General features: G+C 45.0%; 1 protein-coding gene across 2 annotated transcripts; it reads left to right on the plus strand.

The window, feature by feature from the left end:
* Positions 1–2,086: 2,086 nt before the first annotated feature.
* Positions 2,087–22,524, plus strand: LOC139228702 (procathepsin L-like). Of its 2 annotated transcripts, XM_070859970.1 has the most exons (8): positions 2,087–2,148; positions 5,228–5,398; positions 11,115–11,237; positions 16,387–16,539; positions 17,469–17,690; positions 20,579–20,744; positions 21,187–21,292; positions 22,305–22,524. In XM_070859970.1, exons 2-8 carry the CDS (start codon positions 5,267–5,269, stop codon positions 22,402–22,404), a joined length of 1,002 nt encoding a protein of 333 aa, XP_070716071.1. In that variant the 5' UTR covers positions 2,087–2,148; positions 5,228–5,266; the 3' UTR covers positions 22,405–22,524. The 2 variants fall into 2 exon arrangements, with proteins under 2 accessions (XP_070716071.1, XP_070716072.1); XM_070859971.1 differs by lacking the exon at positions 11,115–11,237.
* Positions 22,525–25,589: the final 3,065 nt, after the last annotated feature.

Below are 25,589 nucleotides of genomic sequence, written 5' to 3' on the forward strand. Positions count from 1 at the left end.
GAAGGCATGTACAGGCTAGGCTGGGTAAGGATGGCAGATTCCCTTCCCTGAAATACATTTGTGCACTAGTTGGGCTTTTACAACAACTTGAAAGCTTTCATGGCCATTTCCTTTGGTGACACATCAAAAATTATCAAATTTATTGGGCGAGAACTTCGTGGCCGTAGCTTCATTAAATGGCGCTAAAACAGTGACCACCGCTCTTTCGTCAGTTGATAGTGGGTCCCCGTGGCTGCCGCTATTTTCACCCCTAACTTTGTGCTGCCGGTAATTGGCAGCACCATCCCCAACAAAATGGCAGTGTTGTGACGGAAATCGGCGTGCAATATCGATTATGTCACAAGTGCGAACTTTGACCCTAGTGTTGAATTTAGCACTGGGTCCTAAGCCGTGTAAGCAGGCTGACAGTGGTGATGTCTGAACCTCTTCAAGGGACACACACATTGTTCAAGTAAGTTTGAATTTAAGGTTTTGGACTGTTTTTTTTATTTTTTTTAAATGGTGGCTTGCTACAATAAATGTGAAAAGTTTTTAAAGTATATAGGGAGTGCTGTTGGATGCTTGCAAGGGCTCAGATGGTAAATGGAGGCCTTTGAGAAGGTAGAACATGCTGCGAATACTCAGGTATTCATCCAGTCACGCAACATCCGTGGAAAGAAAAACAGAGTTCATGTCTCAGGTCAAGATGCTGCCTGACCAGCTGAGTAATTCCAGCATTTTATGCTGTCATCTAACGTTTACAGCATTCTCTTGCAGAGGGTAGAGGAAGACACAGAAGAGGAGGAAGCAGAACAGGTGGAATCAGAAGGAAGGATGCATCCCAGAGAGTCCCTTTGTGGCCAAAATATCTGGGATATAATCATCCGCCTCCGGACCCAGTTACCAAAACCCCAATTCCCATTTCAACATTAGTCCCACACCTTACCTTCCATCTGTTACTGACCATCGCAATGTCCTCTTGGCCATGCTGCTGAAATAAAAGCCACCACAAAGCAAACTTTCCAATCCACCCATATACGTCTATGCATTCCCTTAATGACTGTCTTGTATGCGCAGTTGACTATCCTACTAATGTCACGCAGTGCTACCCCAGTGGCTGCAGCATGGCTGGTGGAAGGCTGCTGACTTTCTGTGGGGCATACGGCAAATGTCTTTGCTGTTTGACCTTGAAGAGCTGGTGGCTGTGAGTATCAAATCAATCTTGTTCTTCTTCACTCTCCTCTCCCTCTTCTTGGTCACCCACAGGCTAGGCAGGCTGCATTTCTTGTTTGAATGAAATGAGGAAGGCACAAGGGCGGAGTTATGGTGATGGGAGGGTGGGAAAGCAGGCGGTGCATGCCAGAAGGAGAATAGTGTATGAGGATACCAGCATCTTTTATCCTTTCAGCCCCGCCTCTGGCCAAGGGCTCAGCAAAGCCCCTGCCAAGAATGGCCTGCACCGTCTCCTCCGAGGGAAGAGGTGAGGCTAGGAATGGGAGATGTGCCACATGTTTGGTGCATATTATTGGTTGGTGAATGATTGGGGGTGGAGGTTGTGCATTGAGCAGTGTGTGAGGCTTGTGGTGCAGTGGGTAGGAGACAGCTTTTGATGATGCATTCACTGACCTTGCCCAGTGGTCTGAGGTCATGAAGCTTCTTTGGGCACTGGAGCCAGGTGATGGGGGCGACACTGCTGGTAGTGACGGCCTCAGTGATGTATTCCCACATTATTCTTTCTGGAGGGCCTCCTGGCCCCAGTGGGTAAAGGGCCTGTCTTGCAATGCTGACCCCCTGCACAAAGCTAGAGTGCTGCGTGCGAGACCCTGGGCACCCCTTCTCTGCCTTGCTGAACCATTTGTGTTGGTGCTGAGGCTTTTTCCAATATTTTGAGGTTAGGAAGGGAATTCACCTTTAAGAGCTGTATATTCACATTTGGGACTTATTTGTAACGTTATATCCTTTTCTAAAAGTCAGAAAAGGCTGAAAACTGCATGGTCTCACTTCATTTTCAGTTGTATTACTTCAGTGTGCATGGCCCCTTTAATTGTCAGACCCCTTCATGACCCACAATTCCTTGCGAGTGCTGTGGGAAGCTCAAACGCCGCACCTGGACAGGAACTTTAGCTCGGATGCCTCCAGTAATGCCACCAGGACGGCATTGCATGGAAGGTACACACTGCGCCAACAATCTCCTGATCCGCCAGATGAATGTTGTCCCATTACAGTTGTTGCTATTTTCAGCGGCTATTTTAACATTGCAAGTGACACAGTCAACTTTACTTTTCTCCTCCAAAGAATTCAACTTGCTACTGTGGGATTGAGCTATCAGCCTCTGAACTTCTCGTTCAGTTGTATGACCAATGACTCTTGAGTGGAAAGTGCTAATATAGGTTTGGAGGGTTAGTGGGTAGATGTATCTCCCCAGTAATGTTCAGATTCACACAGATCAGGAAGATCCCAGGTTTGATTCCTGATCTCGGCTGAATTAGATTATCTCAGCAGGGACACAGTATGTACATTAATTGTTCCCGGTGTCCCCGAGACTTGGGGAGAGGGGAAGAAATCAGCCGGGTTCCTGCTCCTAATCACTATTCAGTGACCCTTGCTGGAAACTGAGGGGGTAGATTATGACTCTGTGCGATAGTGTAAAACGGATGATAACAAGCCGGCAGCTTGTACATCGTACATCTCTCCCCATTTTTATTTTTATTGATGTAAAACAGGCTGCCGATTCGCTATCAGCTGTTGTGTACTACTGCACAAAGTCAAAATCTACCCCAATGTGTGGAGGTTGGATAAGGATAGAATCAGGCGCCACTGTGCTGCCAACACTCAATAGGCAGGATCATACATAAAGAATGGCCACTTGAGCAAGGTTCCCGAGGACTTCGAGTACCATGGAACTGTACCCAGTGGGAATCAGCACCTTCAGGAAAGGCTGGTAGGAAATGAGAAAACAAAGCGTCAGCTTTGGACTTTAAATTACTCAAATACAGTAAAGCAGCTGGATGTTAATGGCCCTTTATTAATGAAGTTTGTGGAGAGACTTGCATTTATATAGTGCCTTAAAGCTTCTCTCAGAAAGGTCTCAGAGTGCGTCGTATGAATTGCATTTTAAAGTGCATGTGATTGTCCATTGCACTGGAAAGAAAAGAACGAGCTCATTCAGCAACGCCTGCATAATATACTCTTACACAGCTCATGGCATCTGATATTGTTAGTGACTCCTTAACCTGCCAATCCGTTGTGTCATAGTAGCATCTTGGCATGGGAAGGACAAGGAAAGTTATATATATACAGTATATACTTTCTCGGGTATGTTCACTGTATAGGGAGGCCACAGACCGAGGCTGTGAGTACTGTGAAGGTAAGCTCGCTGATCTAAGTTTTCTTCCTAATTATGTCATGCTTAAGGGCGTGTATTTTTCAAGCAGGAATGTTTCTAAAGTAAAGCACACAGAATGGCAACATTTCCAAATGTACAAACGCTGAGATCTTTTCATATTTGCAGAGCAAACAATGCTTTTTTTTGTGTCGTAGGTAAGATCCCATTCACTTTAACATGGGCAGACTGAGCATCACGTACAAGGTACACCAAGGACCAGATTCTGTGCTTCATCAGAAAAATATAGTGAGTGGGAAACGGGGGGAGGGTTTCGAGAAGTCATTGAGCCTACGCCCAAGAAGAAGGCTTCTCTGAGAGGCTAATGATTTGAAAACTGCTTCCAAGAAGCTTGGCTTTCTACTTTCTGCCAATCAATTCTTTTCCTGTCAACAACTCTTAACTATGAAGCCCAGATGTGCCCTGGTATTGAATATTGGCCCCACATCTGGGGAGTCGGGGTACTCTCCCAGCACCTCTCTTCACGCTCTTGGACTGTTAAGACCAAAGCCAGTCGTCTGATAGACAACCTTTCTCTCACATTAAGCCTGCATTATCCCTCCATCGCAATTTGTTGCCTCTTTATCTTATTATTGTGATTATTTATCTGCAAAACTTCTCCCTCCTGTGCTCCAGTATTCTGTTCTCCACACTCTTCATCCTCCCGGCACATTCAAGTCTTGTTGCACTGCCTCCCAATCTAACTCATTCTTTTCAAGGACCTGAGAGCTGTGGGACTCATTGTTACAGTTCACACATTTTCTTCTTGTAGAAGTCAGTATCTGGAAGCAGAATCACTTTCCTTCAAACAGAAACACCGGCCTTTAATTTACAGGAATAAAAAGAGGGACAATAGCAGCTATCATTCTTGAGCACAGTTGTCTGCTGCCCAGTTGCTGTCTTTTGTAATAGCTGCTATATAAACAAATAGTTACTAGTACATAAAAATTATAAAAGGGCATCAATTTTCTAACAGCAGTGAATAGCAAACACTTTGGTTGTGTTCGCAAAAGTACAGAAAGCAATCAATGGAAGCGAGTATTGGACAGAATATAGTCACACCCTGTCATGGTGCAGTACAGAGCAACAGAGATGGTTCAAATTTTTAGTAATATGGCTCCTCAGAAATATTTAAGGAATATGGGTTCTCATTGGTGAAGGTGATCTCATTGAAGTAAGCAAAACTATAACATGGATTGGACAAGCTGATTCTGAAAAATTGCTGGTTTTAAAAACAAGGGGATATCATCGAAAACATAAAATATTAAATGCAATCAGGGAATTCAGGAAAAAGAATTTCACCCAAAGGGTAACAGATGTTTGGAATAAGTTACAGGGAAAGCCATTCAAACAAATTCTATAAACAAATTCAAGAGATAACTGGAGACCTTTCTTGGCAAAGAGCTGACGAAGAAATGTGGTGAGAAGGTAGGAAGCTGGTGTTGAGTGCAACTAAAATGGGTGGATTCTTGGACAAAATGGCCTTTTCTTGTTCATATAATTTTCCATGTTCCTCAAAGGTTACTGAAAGGAAAAAAGTTATAAATGTACCCAACCCAAAAGAATGTTGAAAAGATTGAAAAGGAAGAATGATAGAATAACAAAAACATAGATAATAAGTAATTATTTCAGAATGTGCGGGAGGCTTAGAGAATTATTCTGATCCCCGTGTGTCAAGAACATTGGAAACATAACAGCAAGATTCTCTTTGTTCCACACTCCAGCAAAACTGTAAAACACATTAGTGACCATTGCATATCACCCCTCACCGATGACTAAAATATCTTGGTGTATTAAAATAATGTTTACGCTCCATGCTTTGAAACAATTTTGTCCAGAGTAATCTGTGAACACCATTTCCTGTAGATATCACACCAATGGTTTTGTTCCATCTGACTGTCCATCATGAAGTTCCTTTTGTTTATGGGATGTGTGGTGGTCTCCATTCTGGCTGGAATCTCAAGCTCCTTGTTTGATCCATCATTGGATGAAGGCTGGATGAGCTGGAAATCATTCCACAAGAAGCAGTACAACGAGGTAAGAAGCAGTAAATGCAAAACTTTTAGTTACCAAGCATTTGGCTAATAGGATGACATGATTTCCTGTATTTTAGTTGTTAATCTGCTGCTTATTTTTACTGGTTGTCAATTTGACTTGATTGTTTTTTTAATGAAACACCTATGACAAGGGAATGGAATTTACTGAGGCAGCCAATAACAATGGCTTCAGTTTTATCCATATTTAGCTGAAAGAAGTTGTGATTCATCTATGACTTGATGTCTGATTTCACAGTCCTGTTTTTATTAAGAAAATTGATGGAGAGGTAAAATTGAATGTATTTAGCATACATATAGAAGCTGATCCTTTACCTGCCGATAGTTCCTTCAAGGAGCAGTCTGCAATGAGGAAAAGTATGGAGCCACAAGTGGATTGTCAGAGGACTCTGGAGGTGACGATGTGAGGGCATGAATGGAAGCCACTGCTGCAAATGCATTGGCTGGATTTGAATAGATAGTAATAGGTAGATGTTGAATTATACAAGGGAAGCACCATGGAGTTGGACAATGGAGGAGAGGTGATGGAGGAGGATGGTGTTGTCAACCATATTAATTGCTATAGAAATGTTAAGGAGAACAAAGAGGTTTATTGTACCATGGTCATGGTCATAGAGGATGACATTCATGACTTTGTCCAGAGCCATCTTGGTGCTGTGAGAAGAGCTGAAGCCAGAATAGTGAGATTAAAACAAGGAAGTTTGGGAGAGCTGGGAGGTGAAAGGTTAGAGATGGGGTGGTAGTTGGAGAGTGTGGAAGCCTCCAGAGTGACTTTATCGAAGAGAGTAGATGATGATGTGGTTTTGAAAGGTGCACGAGAAAAGGGAGGTGCCAACAATGTCATGTAGGACGGTGGCCAATGACACTGCACCCAAGGGAAACATGGAATCACAGAGTGATACAGCACAGAAGGAGGCCATTCGGCTCTTTCTCCACAGCCCTGTAAATTTATTCCCTTCAAGTATTTATCCAATTCTCTTTTGAATGTTACTATCGAATCTGTTTCACCACACTTTCAGGCATTGTGTTCCAGATCACAACAACACGCTGCTTAAAATGTTTTTCTTCATGTCGCCTCTGGTTCTTTTGTTAATCACCATAAATTTGTGTCCTCTTGTTACCAACACTTCTGCTACTGGAAACAGCTTCTCCTTATTTATTCTATCAAACCATTCATGATTTTGAACACCTATCAAATCTCATCTCAACATTCTCTGAACTAAGGAGAACAACCGCAGCTTCTTCAGTCCATCCACATAACTGAAGTCCCTCATCCTTGTTACCATTCTAGTAAATCCCTTCTGTGCAGCCAGCATAAAAACCCAAGTGCGTTATAGTCACCCTACAGCTCATTCCTATGTCTTGTGAAAAAGACCGAAGGATTGAAGTGAATAAATTATATTGCCATCCACCAACCATACTGAGAAATTGCTGGGGGTGTGACAGAGAAGGGTCACGAGGCTGATCCTTTTGGGAGCAAGAAAGAAACAAATTGTCACCCTAATCCTAAATCCAACACCAATTCTAAACCCAACTCGAACAGTACCCCAACCCTAACCCCAACAACAAACCTAACCCCAAACCTAAACCCAACCCCAACCCGAATCCCAACCCCAACACCAACCCCAACCCTAACCCCAACCCAAACCCAGACTCCAACCTTACCCCAACCCTAACCCCAACAACAAACCTAACCCCAACCCCAAAGAGAACCCCAACCCGAACCCAAACCTCAACACCAACCCTAATACCAACCCGAATCCCAACCTGAACCCCAACACTAACCCTAACCCCAACCCCAACCCTAACCGTAACTCTAACACCAACACTAAATCTAACCCCAACCCTAACCTTAACCCCAACCCCAACCCTCATCCTAACCCTAACCCCAACCCTAACACCAACCCCAACCCCAACACCAACCCCAACCCCAACACCAACCCCAACCCCAACCCCAACCCCAACCCCAACCCCAACACCAACCCCAACTCTAACTCTAACTCTAACTCTAACTCAAACCCTAACCCCAACCTAAACCCAACCCTAACCATAACCCCAACCCTAACCCCAACACCAAACCTAATCCCTACCCTAACCCCAACTCCAACCCTAACCCCAACTCCAGCCCCAACACCAACCCTAACCCCAACCCTACCCCAACACCAACCCTAACCCCAACGGCAACCTTAACCCCAACACCAACCCTAACCTCAACACAAACCCTAACCTCAACTCCAACCCTAACCCCAACCCTAACCCTAACCCCACCAAGCTTAACCATAACTCAACATAAACCATAACCCTAACCCCAACCCTAACCCCAACCCCATCCCTATGGGGAGAATTCCTGAGTTGGTTGGGGATTACTCAAGCACCTTAACATCTTGGGATTTTGTCCCTCTCACTTTCTCCAGAGAACATGGATTTGATAAATTACATCCTAAAATTGCACACCTAACATCTCTTTCCTCCTCGTATGTGAAAGTCACTCAATGCCATGAATGATATTGCCACCCACAAGGAATTAAAATATATTCTCCAAATACATGTTGTCACATAAACTAATTTGCCACATGTTTGCCTGGAGCCAATGGATTCAGTGTGGCAATGCTTGCGAATAATGTCAATTTTCATGATGGTTTTTAAGGTAAGAACGGGTAAGTCATAATGGGTGACTGGATGTCACTGAGGGGAATGTGTCATTCATGATGCTCTCGTGGGGACAGCTGTCTTGTGATTTTTCACTTCTGTGGTCCTCAGCCAATAATTTTCCATTCATTTTAAATAATAGCCAGAAACAAAAAATCCTGGCTATGATTTCTACCAATTTAGTAAAATAAGCATCTGTTCCCATTTTTAAATCAAGTAGGCGAGTAGGGTACTTACTTTTATGCAAATGTCCATCTGACTAGTCCTTTTCATCCTTCTGGATCTATTATTGAAGTTGCTTTATAAAATCTTATGGAGAAGAAAGAAATACCTTCATTTATATAGTATCTTTCACAATCCCAGGACATCTCAAAGAGCTTCATAGCCAATGAAGTACTTTTGAAGTGTAGTCACTGTTGTAATGTAAGAAATGTAGCAGTTAATTTGCTGACAACAAGGTCGCACAAACAACAACAACAACAACTTGTATTTATATAGCGCCTTTAACATAGTGAAACATCCAAAGGTGTTTTACAGGAGTATTATGCGATAAAAATTTGACAGTGAGCTGCATAAGTAGAAATTATAGTTGGTGATCAAAAGCTTGGTCAAAGAGGTATGTTTAAGGAACGTCTTGAAGGAGTAAAGAGAGCTAGTGAGGCGGAGAGGTTTAGGCAGGGAGTTCGAGCTTGGGGCTGAGGCAACATCAGGCACAGCCACCAATGGTTGAGCAATTACAATCAGGGAAGCTCAAAAGGGCAGAATTAGAGGAGCGCAGATGTCTTTGGGGGGGGCGGTGGTTGTGGGGCTGGAGGAGATTACACTGATAGGGAGGGGCAAGGCTATGGAGGGATTTGAAAATAAAGATGAGAATTTTGAAATCGAGGCATTGCTTAACCGGAAGACAATGTAGGTCAGCGAGCACAGGGGTTATGGGTGAACAGGACTTGGTGCGTGCTGGGACTTGGACAGCCAAGTTTTGGATCATCTCGAGTTTACGTAGGGCAGAATGTGGAAGGCCAGCCAGGAGTGCACTGGAACAGTCAAGTTTAGAGGTAATAAAGGCATGGATGAGGGCTTCAGCAGTGGATGAGCTGAGGCAAAGGCGGAGACGGATGATGTTACAGAGATGGAAATAGGTGGTCTTAGTTATGCTGCGGATATGTGGTCAAAAGCTCATTTCAGGATCAAATATGACACCAAGGTTGCGAACAGTCTGGTTCAGCATCAGGCAGGAGATGGGGTGAGGGATGGAGTCAGTAGCTAGGGAAAGGAGTTTTTGGTGGGGACCGAAAATAATGTCTTCAGTCTTTCCAATATTCAATTGAAGCTATGAGATAATGACCAGACAATTTGTTGTTTAGTGCTATTGTTTGAGTGATCAATGTCAGACAGGACACATGGAGAGCTGCCCTGCTCTTCTTCAAAAAGTGTCTTGAGATCTTTTTATGCCCACCTGAGAGGGCAGGCATGTCCTGGTTTAATGTCTCATTTAAAGGATGGCACTGAAGTGTCAGTCTAGATTATATGAACAAGTCTCTGGAGTGGAACTTGAACCAACTGCCTCAGAGGGAGGAGTCCTATCACTGACTGACAAAAACAAAAGTTAGCATTGGTGCATGCTGATGGAGATGTTGCAATTGCCTAAACTGTGATAAATTAGTCAAGAGTGAGCAAGTGTTCTCCTGATACCTCCATCTGATTCCTACTAAGCTTATTCTGAAGACCAATTGAAGAATATTATTCTTCACTTACAGAGAATCTCAACTATACGAAGGGACATTGTTTAAAACTACTGCAGGTTGGAGTTCCATAACCTGGAGAACATTTTGGGGAAGGTTACATTTCTACTCACTGAAGTAACTTTAGAAGCCAAACTGTGGATTTCAAGGAATTTTACATTGCGTCTATAGCACAAAAACAGGCCATGTGGCCCAACTGGTCTGTGCTGGTGTTTATGCTCCACACGGACCTCCTCCCACCCTTCTTCATCTAACCCCTTTTATTCTTTGCTCCCTCATATGTTTGTCTAGCTTCCCCTTAAATACATCTATACTATTTGTCTCAAATATTCATTGTGGTAGGCCATTCCACATTCTTACCACTCTTTGGATAAGGACATTTCTCCTGAATTCCCCATTAAATTTATGTGACTATCTTATGTTCATGACCCTTAGCTTTTGACTCTCCTACAAGTGGAATCATCTTCTCTTTGTCGACCCTATCAAACACTGTCATAATTTTAAGGACCTCTATAAAGTTACCGCTCAGCCTTCTCTTTTCTAGAGAGAAGACCCCAGTCTGGTTGGCCTTTCCTGATAGTTGTAACCTTTCAGTTCACTACAAGAATTTTCTTTGACTTGCATGTCTTGGATTGTGATGTGGTACACTGGGAAAGGGGATTTGTTTTCCTCAATGAGGAGATGGAGCGAACCACACTGGATGTTTACCTCTGGGACATAGCTTAAAAATATTCCCAGAAGACTAAATTGACCAGCGACCTTTTTAGGACAGTAATTTTTTTCTCAGGGAAAATTTAGCACCCGGCGAGATGGACGCTGAGTTATACAGGGGAATAGTTAGGTGGCAAAAGACTCATTGAAGTAAAAATTGCTGCTATTGGTCCACCAGCCACTCTGCCTATTTGGCCGACAGAAATTTTTTTTCAAGCTGGTGCCTTTAAATAGCGCTGCCCCAGCTGGTTCCCGACTGCTAACCAACAGCTGAAGCTGCTGTTGTCATTTCCAGGCGGTAAGTGAGGTTGCTTGGGGCAATTTAACTTCTGGGGGTAATGGGGCAATGTGCACGGCGACGATATTATCATCACCGTGCATGGCGGTCCTGGCAGGAGCGAGCAGCGCCTCTGCAAAACCCCCACCCAATTCCGCTGGAGTGCGATTTTTGTGCCACACCCGGGCGCAAACCATTTTGCACCTTGTTAGCGCCTCCCAGAGGCACTAACAGCTATCGCTAAAAGGGACAATTTCGCCCCCTCAGTGCTTACAATGATAAAATGAAATAGAATTTGATTTTGTTGTATTACTTTTCAGAATAATGGAAATAACAGAAGAATAGTGTGGGAGAAAAATATGAAATACATTGCAAAGCATAACCTGGAGCACTCAATGGGAAAGCACACATTTACTGTAGGAATGAATCAGTTTGGAGACCTGGTATGTATAGAATTACATAGAATTTACAGGCCCTTTGGCCCAACTGGTCTGCGGCAGTGTTTATGCTTCACAATCCTCCTAGCCACCCTTGGTCATCTAACCCTATCTGCATTTCCCTTTATTCCTTGCTCCCTCAATTATCTATCTAGATTCCCCTTAAAGGGATCTATGCTATTTGCCCCAACTACTCGATGTGGTAGCAAGTTCCACATTCTCACCACCCTCTGGGTTCAGAAGTTTCTCCTGAATCCTTCATTGGGTTTATTAGGGAGAGCTGTGGTCACTGTCGATTGTCCCTCCGGCCATGGTTCCAGGAGATGGCCCAGCTATCAGTAATAATGTATCTAGGTAATCATAAGCATTGCATGCACTGCCCTGCTGTCATAACCAGGTCGATGGACCTGAGGCAGGTGTCATGCTCCTGTGGGCCTCTGATGTCGGTGTTGTCCGAATTCTATGGCCGGAATTTTCTTGATGCCTTGCGTGCGGGATTAGAGGCCGGTCGGGAATAAAATTCTCAAAAAATGGGAGCGGGTCACGACAGTGCCATCATCCCGCCTCCTCGTGCAACGCCTCCTCCTTTAACTCGGACGGGTTTGCCAGTGCGGCACGGACCCAAACAGCAGAGGCGGTTGAACTAATTTCCCTCCTTAATACTTTGTTGTCAGACCTTTAACAGTGCTTTTAATTGGACCTTTTGAATTTCACTGCATGAGCACAGGAATCATGCAGCTTGGGAACCACGTCTGTCAAACTGAGGCAAAGTTCAGTGGCCACTGATCAAAGTCATTACTGCAGAGCGTGGAAAGCCCAATAAATACTGCCACATGACACCTGCTCACTTGTGTAAGGAAAAGGCTCTTGCTAAGGGCAATTTGAGCATAGATGTAGGTTCTACAGTTTGCAAATCTTTTCTGCAACCCTCACCTCATTGCGGCTACCTTTCACACCATTGACAGATTGCGCCTCTGATCTCTACTTGAACTGCCATCTATTACATCAGCATGGGTGCCACTTATACTGTCTCACCCTGGTCCTCAGAATCAGACCAGGATCAGCCCCAACACTAGCAACAGCAGCAACAAACCTGCTCAACGGCCTGATGCTCCACAGGTCAGATGGCATCAGCGCAGGGCTGCACTGTGCCGGAGGCGATACCCCAACACAGGGTATACAGGCAGAGGATAAGCTTCCTCAACATGACTGAGCAGCAGTGCCAAAGGGAGCTCAGGCTATCACATCAGGCCATTGCAGACATTTGCACCTTACTGGAACCAAATCTACAGCCCAGAGGACCTGGTGGACACACCTTACCAGTGGCTGTCAAGGTCACCAGTGCCCTCAACTTCTTCGTCTCAGGCTCCTTCTGCAGCAGATATTTGCGGCATCTCGCAGTTGGCCGCCCCCAGATGCATCACACAGATCATCGCCGCATGTTTGACAAATCAGCCAATTATATCAACTTTGCCCCTGATGAAGCCACTGTTTCTGAGCCTTTGTCGCTCTGGCTGGACACATGTGGCATCCCATCATCACCCAGGAGTGTTTGTGAACCACAAGGGCTTCCACTCCCTCAATGTGCAGCTCATCTGCAACCATCAAAACAGCATTATGCATGTGTGTATCAAATTCGCTGGCAGCTGTCAGGACTCTTTCATCCTGTGCCAGTCCACCTTCGCTCAGCTCTTTGCATTGCCAAACGCACTTACCAGCTGACTGCTTAAGACAGGGGCTATGCACTGAAGACATGGCTCATGACAACCTTGAGCAGGCCACGCACTGAGGACGAGGAGAGATATAATGAAAGCCCCATGTCCACCAGATGTGTCATGGAGCAAACAATAGGCATGCCGAAAATAAGATTCAGATGCCTTGACCGTTCTGGAGGAGCTCTTCAGTACGCACCAGCCAGGGTCTCCAGAATCGTGGAGCTGTGCCCTGCACAACATAGCGCAGCAACAAGGATTAGCATTGCATGAGGAGCAAGGCTCTGAGCGCACAGCCTCTTCAGAGGAGGAGGAGCATCAGCTGGAAGATGAGGAGGAGCAGGAGGAACCTGAGGTCCAAATCCCACCAGCACCGTAGCACATTACTGCCCAGGAGGGCAGGGATGGCCTCATCATGGCCAGATTTACTTAACTTCTTGCATTCCACCCATATGGCTGACACATGCTGTGCCAGTTTCCCCCTCTCCCCAACAACACCATAAAGCACCCCTACAATGACCAAACCATTCCTTTCACACCAACCCCCATTGCTGGAGGTAACGTTATGTCTCAGCATTCACTCCAACTCACTAAGCCACTTCCAAAGTAGCCGACAAACATGGGCATAACTGGAAAGTAGTGAAAATAAATAGTTTTATATGTGACATAAGAGTAAGGGTACCTTATCAGAAACCGTTCTTTAAACACCCATGTGCTTGCCCTCGTGCATCTACTTCTGTGTAATTTTTCACCTACACATGCTTCTACGAGGTGCAACACCTGTGGCTTCAGCAGAGGTAGAGGCAGCCTGCTCAGTTCCCTGCTGCTACTGTGTGGACACTTATGGCGGACTTCTGTTTTTGGAGCCTTTTGGTTTTGGAGCCTCTGATGGCCCCGCCAAAGTCTGCTGCTCCTGCAACTGTACAGGGCAGATTCGGCCATCGCGATCCGAGGAGATGTCTGGGGCTCTGACTGAGGGGGCGGATGTGTGAGCACTTGAGAGGAGCCTCCACTTCCGTATCCCCTGTCAGCATCATCCTCTTGGGCCACCCGCACTTCCTTGCTTGCAAGGAGCTGCAGAGTGCCTGGTGCACAGCAGTGGGACCCATGAGGACCCAATTCTAAGTTGACATCTCTCCTAGAGAGGAGGTCTATAAGCCTCTGTCATCTGTTCACCATAGATAGCATGTGCTCGTGTGAGTGGTGAATTAGCTGCTCCATGCAGCTGGCCATCCTTTCCATGGAAGACCCTATAATTGCCGTCTCCTGCGACACGATGGTGCTCATGTTGGAGATGGACTCCTCCATTCTCTGCACATTTGCTGACATCACAGTTGCAAAACCTTTCACAGCCTCCTGCACTTCTTCCTGCACCTACAGGATCACCCTCTTTCTCAATGGCACCAGAGGCTCCACATCTACATGCATCTGAGCATAGCTGGGAGTGTCCTGCCAGAACAGCATGACTGATCTGATCATGGACTCAGATCCACCACCCTGCCCGCTCCCCATAACCCTTTAGTCCCTTATCGCTCAAAAATCTGTCTATCTCCACCTTAAAAATATTCAATGATCCAGCCTCCACAACTCTCTGGGGCAGAGAATTCCACAGATTCCAAGAAATTTCTCCTCATCTCAGTTTTAAATGGGCGGCCCCTTATTCTGAGACTATGCCCCTAGTTTTAGATTCCCCTATGAGTGGAAACATCCTCTCTGCATCTACCTTGTCGAGCCCCTTCATTATCTTATATGTTTCAATAAGATCACCTCTCATTCTTCTGAACTCCAATAAGTATAGGCCCAACCGACTCAACCTTTCTTCATAAGTCAACCCCCTCATCTCCGGAATCAACCTATTGAACCTTCTCTGAACTGTGCACCTTCAGAGACTGGGAACTTCACTGAGGCGTTGTCTTCCTCTTCCACCTGGACAGTGGGCGGTGGGGAGGGGGACTCTTGATGGACCTGAGGGAGAATAAAGAGATGATTTAGAAATGTAATATCAAGAATGTAATGATACCATTATGCACATGACGAACATTTACTGGCTGATAACATCAGCCTCCATATGAGTAACAGATATATGCCATGTGGCTGTATGAGATGTAATTCTGTCACCAGGCTAAGATGTCTGCCTCTCTCTATCTCCCACTGCCAGCTGCTCTGCAACTTCGAGATGTCCAGGGCGACCTCCTCTGCTAGAGTCAACATGGCAAATGATGGAGGGCCACCTCCGGTTCTCTCTGTGTTCCTCTTATTGTGGGCTCTCTTCTCCTGCAAGGAGGGAAAGATGAGTTGTTTGAGTGAGAGTGATGGCATGAGTGTAAGGAATGTGTGGGTTACATCTGTAGGGGGTGACTCAGGGAATCTGGTACCAATGCCAAAACAAAGTGGCCTCCTTGTGTATTGTCATTTGGTATGATTGCATTAGGATGAGGGTAAGTGTGAGGGGTGGTTAGTTAGATGGGGATGTGAGCATGTCGATAGAGAGAGAGAGAGGCATGGGTGGAAGTGTAAGATATGTTGACGTGTGTAATGTTGTACAGGAGTAGGGTAGGGAAGGCAGAGTGATGGGGATGTGTTGTGAGGCACAGCGGGATGAAGTTGAGTGTGGCTTTGCACTCACCTTTCCTGATCTCATGAGATCATTGGAGCGTTTCCGGCACTGCACCCAGGTCCTCCACACCACATCCATGCTGTTGGCCTCCGTTTGCAATTTGCAGCCAGGCTCTTTTAGTCTCCTGGGGAGGTTTCTTACGTCCATCAGAAGGGAAGAGGACCACCCTGCGTGCTCTGACTCCCTCCACAACAATGGTGCAGAAATCCTGGCCTCCCCGGGTCCATACTAAGTGTCTACGGACCCGGGAAGGCATTGCAAAAGCCAGTTTTCACAATGCGCATGTGCTTAAAATGACTTTTCCGATCTGTCAAGCTGGAGCTTGACCGATCCAACGCATATTGGGAGCGAGGACATTTGCAAGGGCAAGATTGCGGTATTTACCCATATCTTACCCAGCAAGTGTCCTCAAAATTCTTGCGGCTGATAAAAGCAGGCGCATAGCCTACTTTTACACGCGTAAGAGTTTAAAAACATACAAAAATATAATTAAATTATATTAAAAAAACACATATTATTTTTAAAAACCCTGCCCACTGCGTAGGGAGTGAACACCTCAGCATCGGAAATTCGAGCGGACGCAGCACCTTCAGGTAAGTGCGCATTATTTTTCCTTTCTTCAGTAGTTTGCTCACAGGAAGCCTCGATCGGGATTTCTGGGCTATTATCTGGCTTCCAGCAAATCCTAAACCATAATTTTCATTAGATAAGGATTTATTGAACGGCATGTAAATTAAGCAAATTCACTATGCAATGCAATTCAAACAAATCTTTGCACCCCATTAACAATATGATTAATAAATCTCAGATTTTCTTGATTTTCTAGACCATGAAGGAGTTCAGTCAGCTTTTGAATAAATTCAGTAAAAAGGAAGCTAGGAACGCGACGTACAAAATGTTCACAGCGCAGGAGAATGTTGAGCTGCCTCCGGCCGTTGACTGGCGACCTAAAGGTTACGTTACTGCAGTGAAGGACCAGGTAAAGATGGGGAGAAATGCTTCCAGTGATGTTTAAAGTGTGAAAGTTTGAAGAACTCTGGGTAATGGACAATATTGAAATCACAACCAATGCCCATTTTTCAGTGTATGCTGTTTTAGTTCTTAGAGACATATCAGGCAATACGACGCTCATTTTCTGTATACAATAAAAACACAACTTGCTTTTATATATAATGCCTTTAATGTAGAAAAACATTCCAAGGTGCTTCAACAAGAGCGTTATCAAACAAAATTTGACACTGAGCCACATAATGAGATATTAGGACAGGTGACCAAAAGATTGATCAAGGAGGTAGGAGGAGTGGAGAGATTTCAGCGGGGAGGTAGAGAGGTGGAAATATTTAGAGAGGGAATTCCAGACCTTAGGGCCTCGGCAGCTGAAGGCATGGCCACCAATGATGGAGCAATAAAAATTGGGATGCGCAAGAGGACAGAATAAGAAGAGTGGCGAGATCTCTGCGGGTTGTTGGGCTGGAGGAGGTTACGGTGATAGGGAGGGGAGAGGCCAGGGAGAGATTTGAAAACAAGGATGAGAATTTTAAAAACAAGGCGTTACCGGACCGGGAGCCAATGTAGGTCAGTGAGCACAGGGCTGATGAATGAACGGCTTTCTATCAAACATTGAAGTTTGTATCATTGAAAGATTAACAACCTCAGGATCATGTCGCCAAAATGTATGTGAGAAAGAAAATCAATGGAAATGAAAATGGTGAGCGATATACAACGGGTGGCCATTCCAATATTGCCCGTTTTACACTATCGGCCAAAGTCAGAATCACCCCCAGTGTTTGTAACTTTGGTGGTGTCCTGCGCTATGGCTGTTGGCCTTTTCACAAAGATTTCTCAGTGAAATAAAATATCAAAAATATCACAAATGTTTCTCTCTCACTGTGATGCTTTATATATTAGGGACAATGTGGCTCGTGCTGGGCTTTCAGTACAACCGGTGTGCTTGAAGGACAAGTGTTTAAGAAAACAGGAAAGCTCATTTCGCTGAGTGAACAGTACCTGATGGATTGTACCAGAGCTGCAGGAAACAGAGGCTGTAATGGCGGATTTAAAGTGCAATCCCTTCTATTTATCAAAGAAAATGGCATCAATTCAGAGCAATCTTACCCCTACACTGCAAAGGTAACGTTCCATTTTCTTTAATGTTCTTAGAATTTTTGTGTTGATTGAAATGAGGAATGTTTCCATTTCAAATCCAGTGTTTCTCTGAGGCTTTGGTCAGTCTCCTGGTACAGATACACAGGAGACTGGGAGAATCCCCGGAGAGCTTTAGGTCCCCCTCACAGACTCCTAGATCAGGTAAATGCAGAGCAAAGCGATCTACTCTCCATCAACAGGGTGTCTCAGCCCCAGGCTTGGAGGATCACCTTCGACTGCTCCTGCCTTCCTGCACGAGCAATCATGTGGTCGCTCTGAGTGAGATTGCCAATTCGGAACAATTTTGTGTTTTGGGCAGTATCCACTGGGAATGGAGTTGAAACTGTTCAAGCTCATTTCACACACAACCCTTACAGTCAGCAGACAGAGAAGACTTTCAACTCATCATTCTGGGCTGGGATAACTTAACCTTTAAATGCCTTGAAGGTAGTTTTAACTTTGGTGATGGTTTGAAATGGGTGATATTGGACTGGATGTACATAATACATGTTCGATGTTCGTTTCTATTGAAGCAAATGAAGAGGAAAATTGGATGGGGTGTACAATGGGCGGCCATTCCGAAATCACCCATTTTACATCATTGCTGAGATATAAAATTAACCTCCTTTAATTTTGTTGTCTGGAAATTTGAGACAGCAGATCAAGCTATACTTCTTTACTCAGTTTGCATTAAATGTAAAAGAAGATAGCTTTGAGAGCTCAGACATAAAGCTATAACAGGCTTCTAAACTACTAAAAGACAACATATTATAAGCCTACTACTTCTGTTAGTATTCAGTGTAGTGCCTTGAACAATCTACATAATGGTCTTCAGTGCGGGTCTTTGTGCGTAAGTGGACAATATTATTCCTGTGACACAGAAGCTAACAGTGATTCAGCAAGCTATGGTTCACAGCTTGTATCCCGTAACAGCAGTCCCAGTTCACATTGTGTTAACTTTCTCTATCTCAGTACACAACTTGACTCCCTTGCTGATTTTACTCAGGTTCATATGGAGTGCTGGACATGGTATGGTGATGGGCGAGGAATTTATTACAGCAAAGCAGCAGTTTAAACAAAGCATACATAGGCTCTGCTGTAGAGGTGAACAGGGCTTATTTGAATGTATCAACTAAAAGGAATTTAAGTTGCGAAGAAAGTTAAGAACGTAGGGCCTTTCATCTTTGGAGGAAAGGAGACTCTGATGTATCATTGAAGCTTTCATGTTTGGAATGAAAATGACAAAGTTGCCTCAAATGAATTGGTCACTCTGGTGAACTTTTAAATGTGAGGAACACAAATTAAAACTGAGAAGAGGTGTAGGAAGGAAATTAAATTGAATTATTTACACCCCAAAATTAAAAGGCTTGTAAAGAAAGATAAAATTGAAAGCCATTAAAGCAGACAGGATCAATGTGTCCAAGAGGCAATTTAAAGCAGCTATGGAGAGTAACGGGAGTAAGATCTATCAATAAAGGACAAACTTGTTGGGCTGTGTTTCCCATCTGTTGCTGCCCCTCTTAGTGCCCCGGAGGGGCAGCAATGGCGGCGAAAAGCACTTGTGCCCAGGCGGCCAGCTTCCAGCGCCTCGCCGCCACATTCGGTGCCGGGTAGGTGGGGGCGCAGAGCAGTACCGCCCGGGAGAGGCGGGCCAATGTGCAACGTCTCTGGTTATGACACTGGCTCGATAATTGGATCGCGCCTGCTCCATAGCGCCCCCCCCCTAGCAGACCCTAGTGGGAATGCCAGTGAAAGCTGCCATTCCAAGCTGTACCGGCCGAAGTGATTGAAGAAATGTCTACCTCAGGTAAGTGTGATTGTTTTCCTATTTTTTATTTTTGCGATTTATGTTGGGGTCACGTCAGTAGTGAATTGGGAATTTTTTGGCTTTTTTTTTTCTCCACGGAAGCCTCTGTTAGGACACGCCGAGACCGGCTGTTTAGCTCGGGATTTTCACTTGCTCAGCCGACCTAGTGCCCTAAAAGAGGTCTCGACCTGTAGCAATGCACACCAAACTCCGGGCCCAGCTGATGAATTTTGCGGCGGCAAAAGCAAAACCTTTTTCAGCGGTAAATGTACCGCTCCGCCCGGGACAGCAGCGCAACAGGGGCGCGACCGAATTTCTCCCCCATTGGGTTTTACGGGATTGCTTGGCATTCGTTCCATGGGTAACTATTTGGGGCAGATTATCTGGTGATTTGTGCTGCTGTTTACACCCCAGAGAGGAGGCAATGCCGGCGGTGAATTCTTCTGACCAGGCAGTCAGCCTCCAGCGTCCGGCGGGGGGTTTTCCGGACCGGTTTTGCGGAGGCGTGGAGCAGTACCACCCGGAAGAGTTGAGCCGGCGTGCAACGTCACTGGTTGCGACACCGGCTCGCTTTTTGAGTCCCGCCCGACCCGTACTCCCCGCAGCGCGCCCCGCTGGGATCGCCTGTGAAAATGGCCGCTCCAACCTATACTGGCTGCAGTGAGGTAAATAATGCTGACCCCAGGTAAGTGTGATTGTTTTTCTTTTAATTTATTTTTTGCGCTTTATGTTGTGGTGACGTGGGCTGTGTATTGGGAATGTTTTTGTTGGGTTTTTGTCAGGTGTTTTCTTTTTTCCCCGGGTCTCTCTCAGAGTGCTCCAGGGCCGGCTGTTTAGCTCGGGATTTTCTCATGCTCAGCCAGCCTAGCACCCTAAGAGAAGTGTACAACACCTCCCTTAGCGCTGCTCCCTACACTCAGGGCCTGGGTGCCCAATTCTGGTGACTGAGGCGCAAACTGTTCCTGGGAGCAAAGTTTACCGCCCCGCCACCATTACCGCCCCGAAATCAGAAAAGAGCGGAAACCCAGCCGCATGGTCTCAGCTTTCTACAATCTCTTTGTTTTAGGATGGGGATTGTAAGTCCAACAAAAATGATATTGTCGCCACTTGCAAGGGTGTCAAGATAATTCCAAAAGATTCTGAAGTGGATTTAGCTGCAGCGGTGGCCACGGTTGGACCCATATCTGTTTCCATCGATGCGGAGCACAGGTCTTTCATGTTGTACAAATCAGGTAAGAAACGGAGGTTATAGATTATGCACACCAAGAGCCAATTAGCTGATATTTTTTGAGTGAATTTTAATTCACTCGTGATGAAGTTGACAATTATGATGAACTTGTCACAAGTTGAGTACTTTTGGTTTTCAATCGCCATTGTCTTGTATTCCATTCATGAACAAAATATTGAGCATTGATCTATGGCCATTTATTAAATGGAGAATAAGAGATGACTAGGGGAGTTTTAAAAATAGTGTTTGTCATCTGAGCTTTGAGAGTGTATGACTTATTGAACAAGGTCGAGTGGAGACCCATTTCTCGGCCTATGTGGCTGTTAAAAATTACTTTACATTGCCGTGGAATTTAGATATTTCTCCCACAGAAAACCGTCTTCTTTACTTATGGAATCCCAGATTGCCATTCCACGATAACAGGTACAATATTCCTTTTTCTCTAGGTATATTTTATGAGCCTCGCTGCAGTTCTGTCAAACTTGATCATGAAGTATTGGCAGTCGGGTATGGGACAGAAAATCAGAAGCCATATTGGATTGTTAAAAACAGGTACGTCACAAAGCAGGAGAGGGCGAGCATATTCAATGCCTGATAATTCAATCTCAGAACTTTAATTAAAGATACGGATCTACACAATTGTAATCTTTTCATTTATATATGGCAATAGCTAAAGGAATGGGCCCAGTGAACCAAGAGACATCTCATTTCAAATTTTCTTGTGAATTTGACATGAATTGTTTGGAGTCTTTACTCTCATTTTGATTTATTCCTTAAGGTGGAGGAGATGCAGAGATGTCAGGGGCTGTAATGCAGCTGCAGTTGTTCTGAGGTGGATCTTGGGTGGGAACAGAACTTTCGCTTACCCCTGCCCGCACTCCTGTTTCCTCGAGTCAGGGCCATTAAAATATTTAGGGGCACCGGCATCACTTACAGAGTCAATCAGCTGCCCGTCTCGGGTGGGGTGGAGGGAAACCTCTGTGGGGTTTTGACACAGTGTAAACGGGCCCACAGTCCTGACTCAACATGTTTCCCTCCTTCAGTTGATTGCTGTGTGACATGGGACATTTAAACCTTAAATCCCCATCCTCAGGCCTTTGATAAATGGTGGATGCTAGGGTTGGACAGGTGACTCTTGCAACCAGCATTGCTAGGGTGCGGCTAACGGGAAATACTTTGTCCAACGTCTTATTCCATTTTCCTCTGATTATAAGAAGGCGGCTAGAATGAGGTGGAAGTATTAGGCACTCAGAGTCACTTCTGACGGGAAATATAAGAAGTGGTATCGGGAGAAGAAGAGGCCGTGAAACGGTTGTTGGATTCCCAGCATAACCCGACAGGAAATTCTTTCCCCACCTGAAGACAGATCAGTCTGGCTCAGTATTATCTTAACAAGCTATTTCTATTTCTACAGCGGCTAATCTCTCCAAGATCCATTTGCCTTCCACTCTCTGTGCCTGCAAAAATAACCTCTATATTTAAAATCTATATATATATATACATATATATACACTTCAAGATGTGTTTTACCAGGACTGTAATGCAAACTTTTTTTAAATTTTAGTTGGGGAAAAAGTTGGGGCAATGAAGGATATGTTCACATGGCTAAGGACATGGATAACAACTGCGGAATTGCTACAGATGGGGTTTACCCCGAGGTGTGAAGGTTCAAGTGTACCGACTGGAACTGCATAAAACTCCAACTACAGGAATCACATTCTGTCTGCCCAGAGCTGCTGATTTTATGGATCATTGTTACTGCTGCCCGTCTTCATTTATCTTTGTCATTATGGTTTAAGGAGAGATAATTACAAAATATTAAAGTAAAATATGTATAAACTTGTTTCTTAGAATCAATGAAACGTATTAACCGCACGTGCTTCAATAGTTACAATTGTTAATTTTAGACGCATAGTAACAGTATAACACGTCCTAATTTAAAGGTCTTTTACTACATTAAAGGCTGCTACATAAATGCAAGTTGTTGTTCAGCAATGCAATAAACATCATTATTGGTCAATCCGTGAGTCTTGTTCATTTAACTAATGATAAAACCTGGGGTGAGTGACGCAGGGTCGCTATCTCTGATTGGACGTAATCCTCGAGGATCCATCACATGATCTCCTGCCTCCAATTGCCCTTCCCAGTCAAACAACCTTTTTCTCATATTTCTCCAATATGTTTATAACGAATAATGAATAAAAGAGTTCAATGAAAATGAAAAGGCACGCAATTTTTTTTTTAATCGCCCCCGGGTTGCTCGAGCAGTGGCCTGGAGATGAATTCTTAATTCCTGGAGACACCAGGGCAAGGCTGGAGGGTTGGAAACCTTAAAGCGACGGTGAAGGTACCAGTTTTGACGGCCGATGCCACATGTGATCCTGAAACTACATCAGCTGCAAGATACAAGGTAGGTGCTCGACTTGAGAGCTGCATGGGGACAGAACCAAACTTAAAAGGAAGGATTCAGATAAGGGTTATAGAAACATAGAAAATAGGTGCAGGAGTAGGCCATTCAGCCCTTCGAGCCTGCACCACCATTCAATATGTTCATGGCTGATCATGCAACTTCAGTACCCCATTCCTGCTTTCTCTCCATACCCTTTGATCCCTTTAGCCGTAAGGGTCACATCTAACTCCCTTTTGAATATATCTAATGAACTGGCCTCAACAATTTTCTGTTGTAGAGAATTCCACAGGTTCACAATTCTCACAGTGAAGAAGTTTCTCTTCATCTCGGTCTTAAATGGCTCACCCCTTATCCTTCGACTGTGACCCCTGGTTCTGGACTTCTCCAACATCGGGAATATTGTTCCTGCATCTAAACTGTCCAAACCCGTCAGAATTTTATATGTTTCTATGAGATCCCCTCTTATTCTTCTAAATTCCAGGGAGTATAAGTCTAGTTGATCCAGTCTTTCTTAATATGTCAATTCTGTCATCCCGGGAATCAGTCTGGTGAATCTTCGCTGCACTCCCTCAATAGCAAGAACGTCCTTCCTCAGATTAGGAGACCATTACTGTACACAGTATTCAAGGTGTGGTCTCACCAAGGCCCTGTACAACTGCAGTAAGACCTCCCTGTTCCTATACTCAAATCTTCTCGCTATGAAGGCCGACATGCCATTTGCCACTTTCACCGCTTGCTGTACCTGTATGCCAACTTTCAATGACTGATGTACCATGACATCCAGGTCTCGTTGCACCTCCCCTTTTCCTTTTACGGAAGTATGAGGGGCAAGTTGACTAAGGTAGATTGGGAAATAAGATTAAAAGATATGATGGTAGATAAGCAATGGAAAACACATTAAAAAAGATTCATAATTCTCAATGAATATACATTCCCTTGAGGAATATAAACTTAACTGGAAAAGTGGTGCAACCATGGCGAACTAGAGAAAACATTGCTGACAAGCCTTGCATGGATAGAGTGAGAAGTGGAAGTGCTTTGAGTGGAGTCCCTACTTTCATGTCCCCTTTCACCATCATCCCTCTCAAGGCCTAGTTGCAATTCACTGCTGCCACTATGCTGGAGAACACTTTACTGCAGATCAGTGGGGTGCTACAAGGCCAAGGCAAGGGTATCTGTTGTTCTATTTAAGGCGGCATGCAGAGTCTGCAAGCCCTTGCGTGGACTCGTGTGATTGCCGCATTTGATGTGCCATGCAATTGGCCAACTCTATCCATGCAAGAAACCATCATCGCAGTACCGTGTGACATCAAGCCACTCATGCTTGAGACAGACTCTTTCAATCTCACTGCATACGTGGACAGTGTGCTAAGGTTTGTCAGCAATGTTCTCTGTAAGCTGTACAGCAGCATGGCCGCACAGCGCTCCAGGGATCCCGGGCAGCCGGCTTGATGGCTTTAGAAAAACCATGCTTGCAGGGTATTGTGAATGGCCCATGCAGCCCCTTAAAAGGCCACGCAGCCGAAAGAATATTACAGGGAACATTGCCTGTCAGTGCATCGCACATTCTCTGCTGCTGCTCAATAATTATCCTCTTCAGCCCCCAGGATACAGCATCTGTGTCCAAGTGAGCAGAGGTTGCAGAAACCTGTACCCTCTGATGTGGACTCTGCACTACAGTCCCTGCCACCATCATCTGCTCTTGCTCACTTGTGAAGTGTGAGTCACCAAGTGAAAACCCAACTATCTCTCTTACTAGTCCCACCAAAGTGCAGGTATCTGAGCTGGAGCATGGAATGCATGAATCGTGTGATGGTGCACCCTCAGAAGGATTCAGCTCCTCTGAGGACTTGTCATCCGTGACCTCCACCAGCATCTGCTGCTTGCCTGAAGGTCCTGTTGGCGATAAAAGACATTCATGGCAAGGTAAGAATTATGAAGATGATAATATTTCACTCACTGTTGAAATCAAGTCAACATGACTGAGCGCCGAATGACATGGGTGGCTGATATTTAATTGTGTCATCAGGTATCTGGGAGCTCCCCACCGCCCCATCTTCAGCCAGGCACTCTGAGACTCTACAAATGTCCAGTGCCCCCTCCTCTGTGCCTTTAAGTTGAGAAATGCATGGAGGGCAACCTCTGGTTCTCTGCCTCTCCCTGGTGTTCCGTGCTCTCTTCTCCTGCAACAACAGAAAGAACAGGTCTCTCAGAGTGGGTAATAGCACGTGTTCACCCAATGGAGGGAGTGCCTTTTGAGAGGGTGACTTTGAGGGACAGACATGATATTGCATGAGGATGATGATGAGTGGCAGTGGTGGATGGATAGATGGAAATGTGAGGACGTGCACAGAAACAGCAGGTTAGGTGGGAGTGCAAGATAAGTGGTTATGAGGAGTGTTGTCATGGAGAAGGCTTGAGAAGGCCGAGTAAGGGGTT

The sequence above is a fragment of the Pristiophorus japonicus genome, chromosome 18 (assembly GCF_044704955.1).
Source record: "Pristiophorus japonicus isolate sPriJap1 chromosome 18, sPriJap1.hap1, whole genome shotgun sequence".
In the NCBI taxonomy this organism is placed as follows: Eukaryota; Metazoa; Chordata; class Chondrichthyes; family Pristiophoridae; genus Pristiophorus; species Pristiophorus japonicus.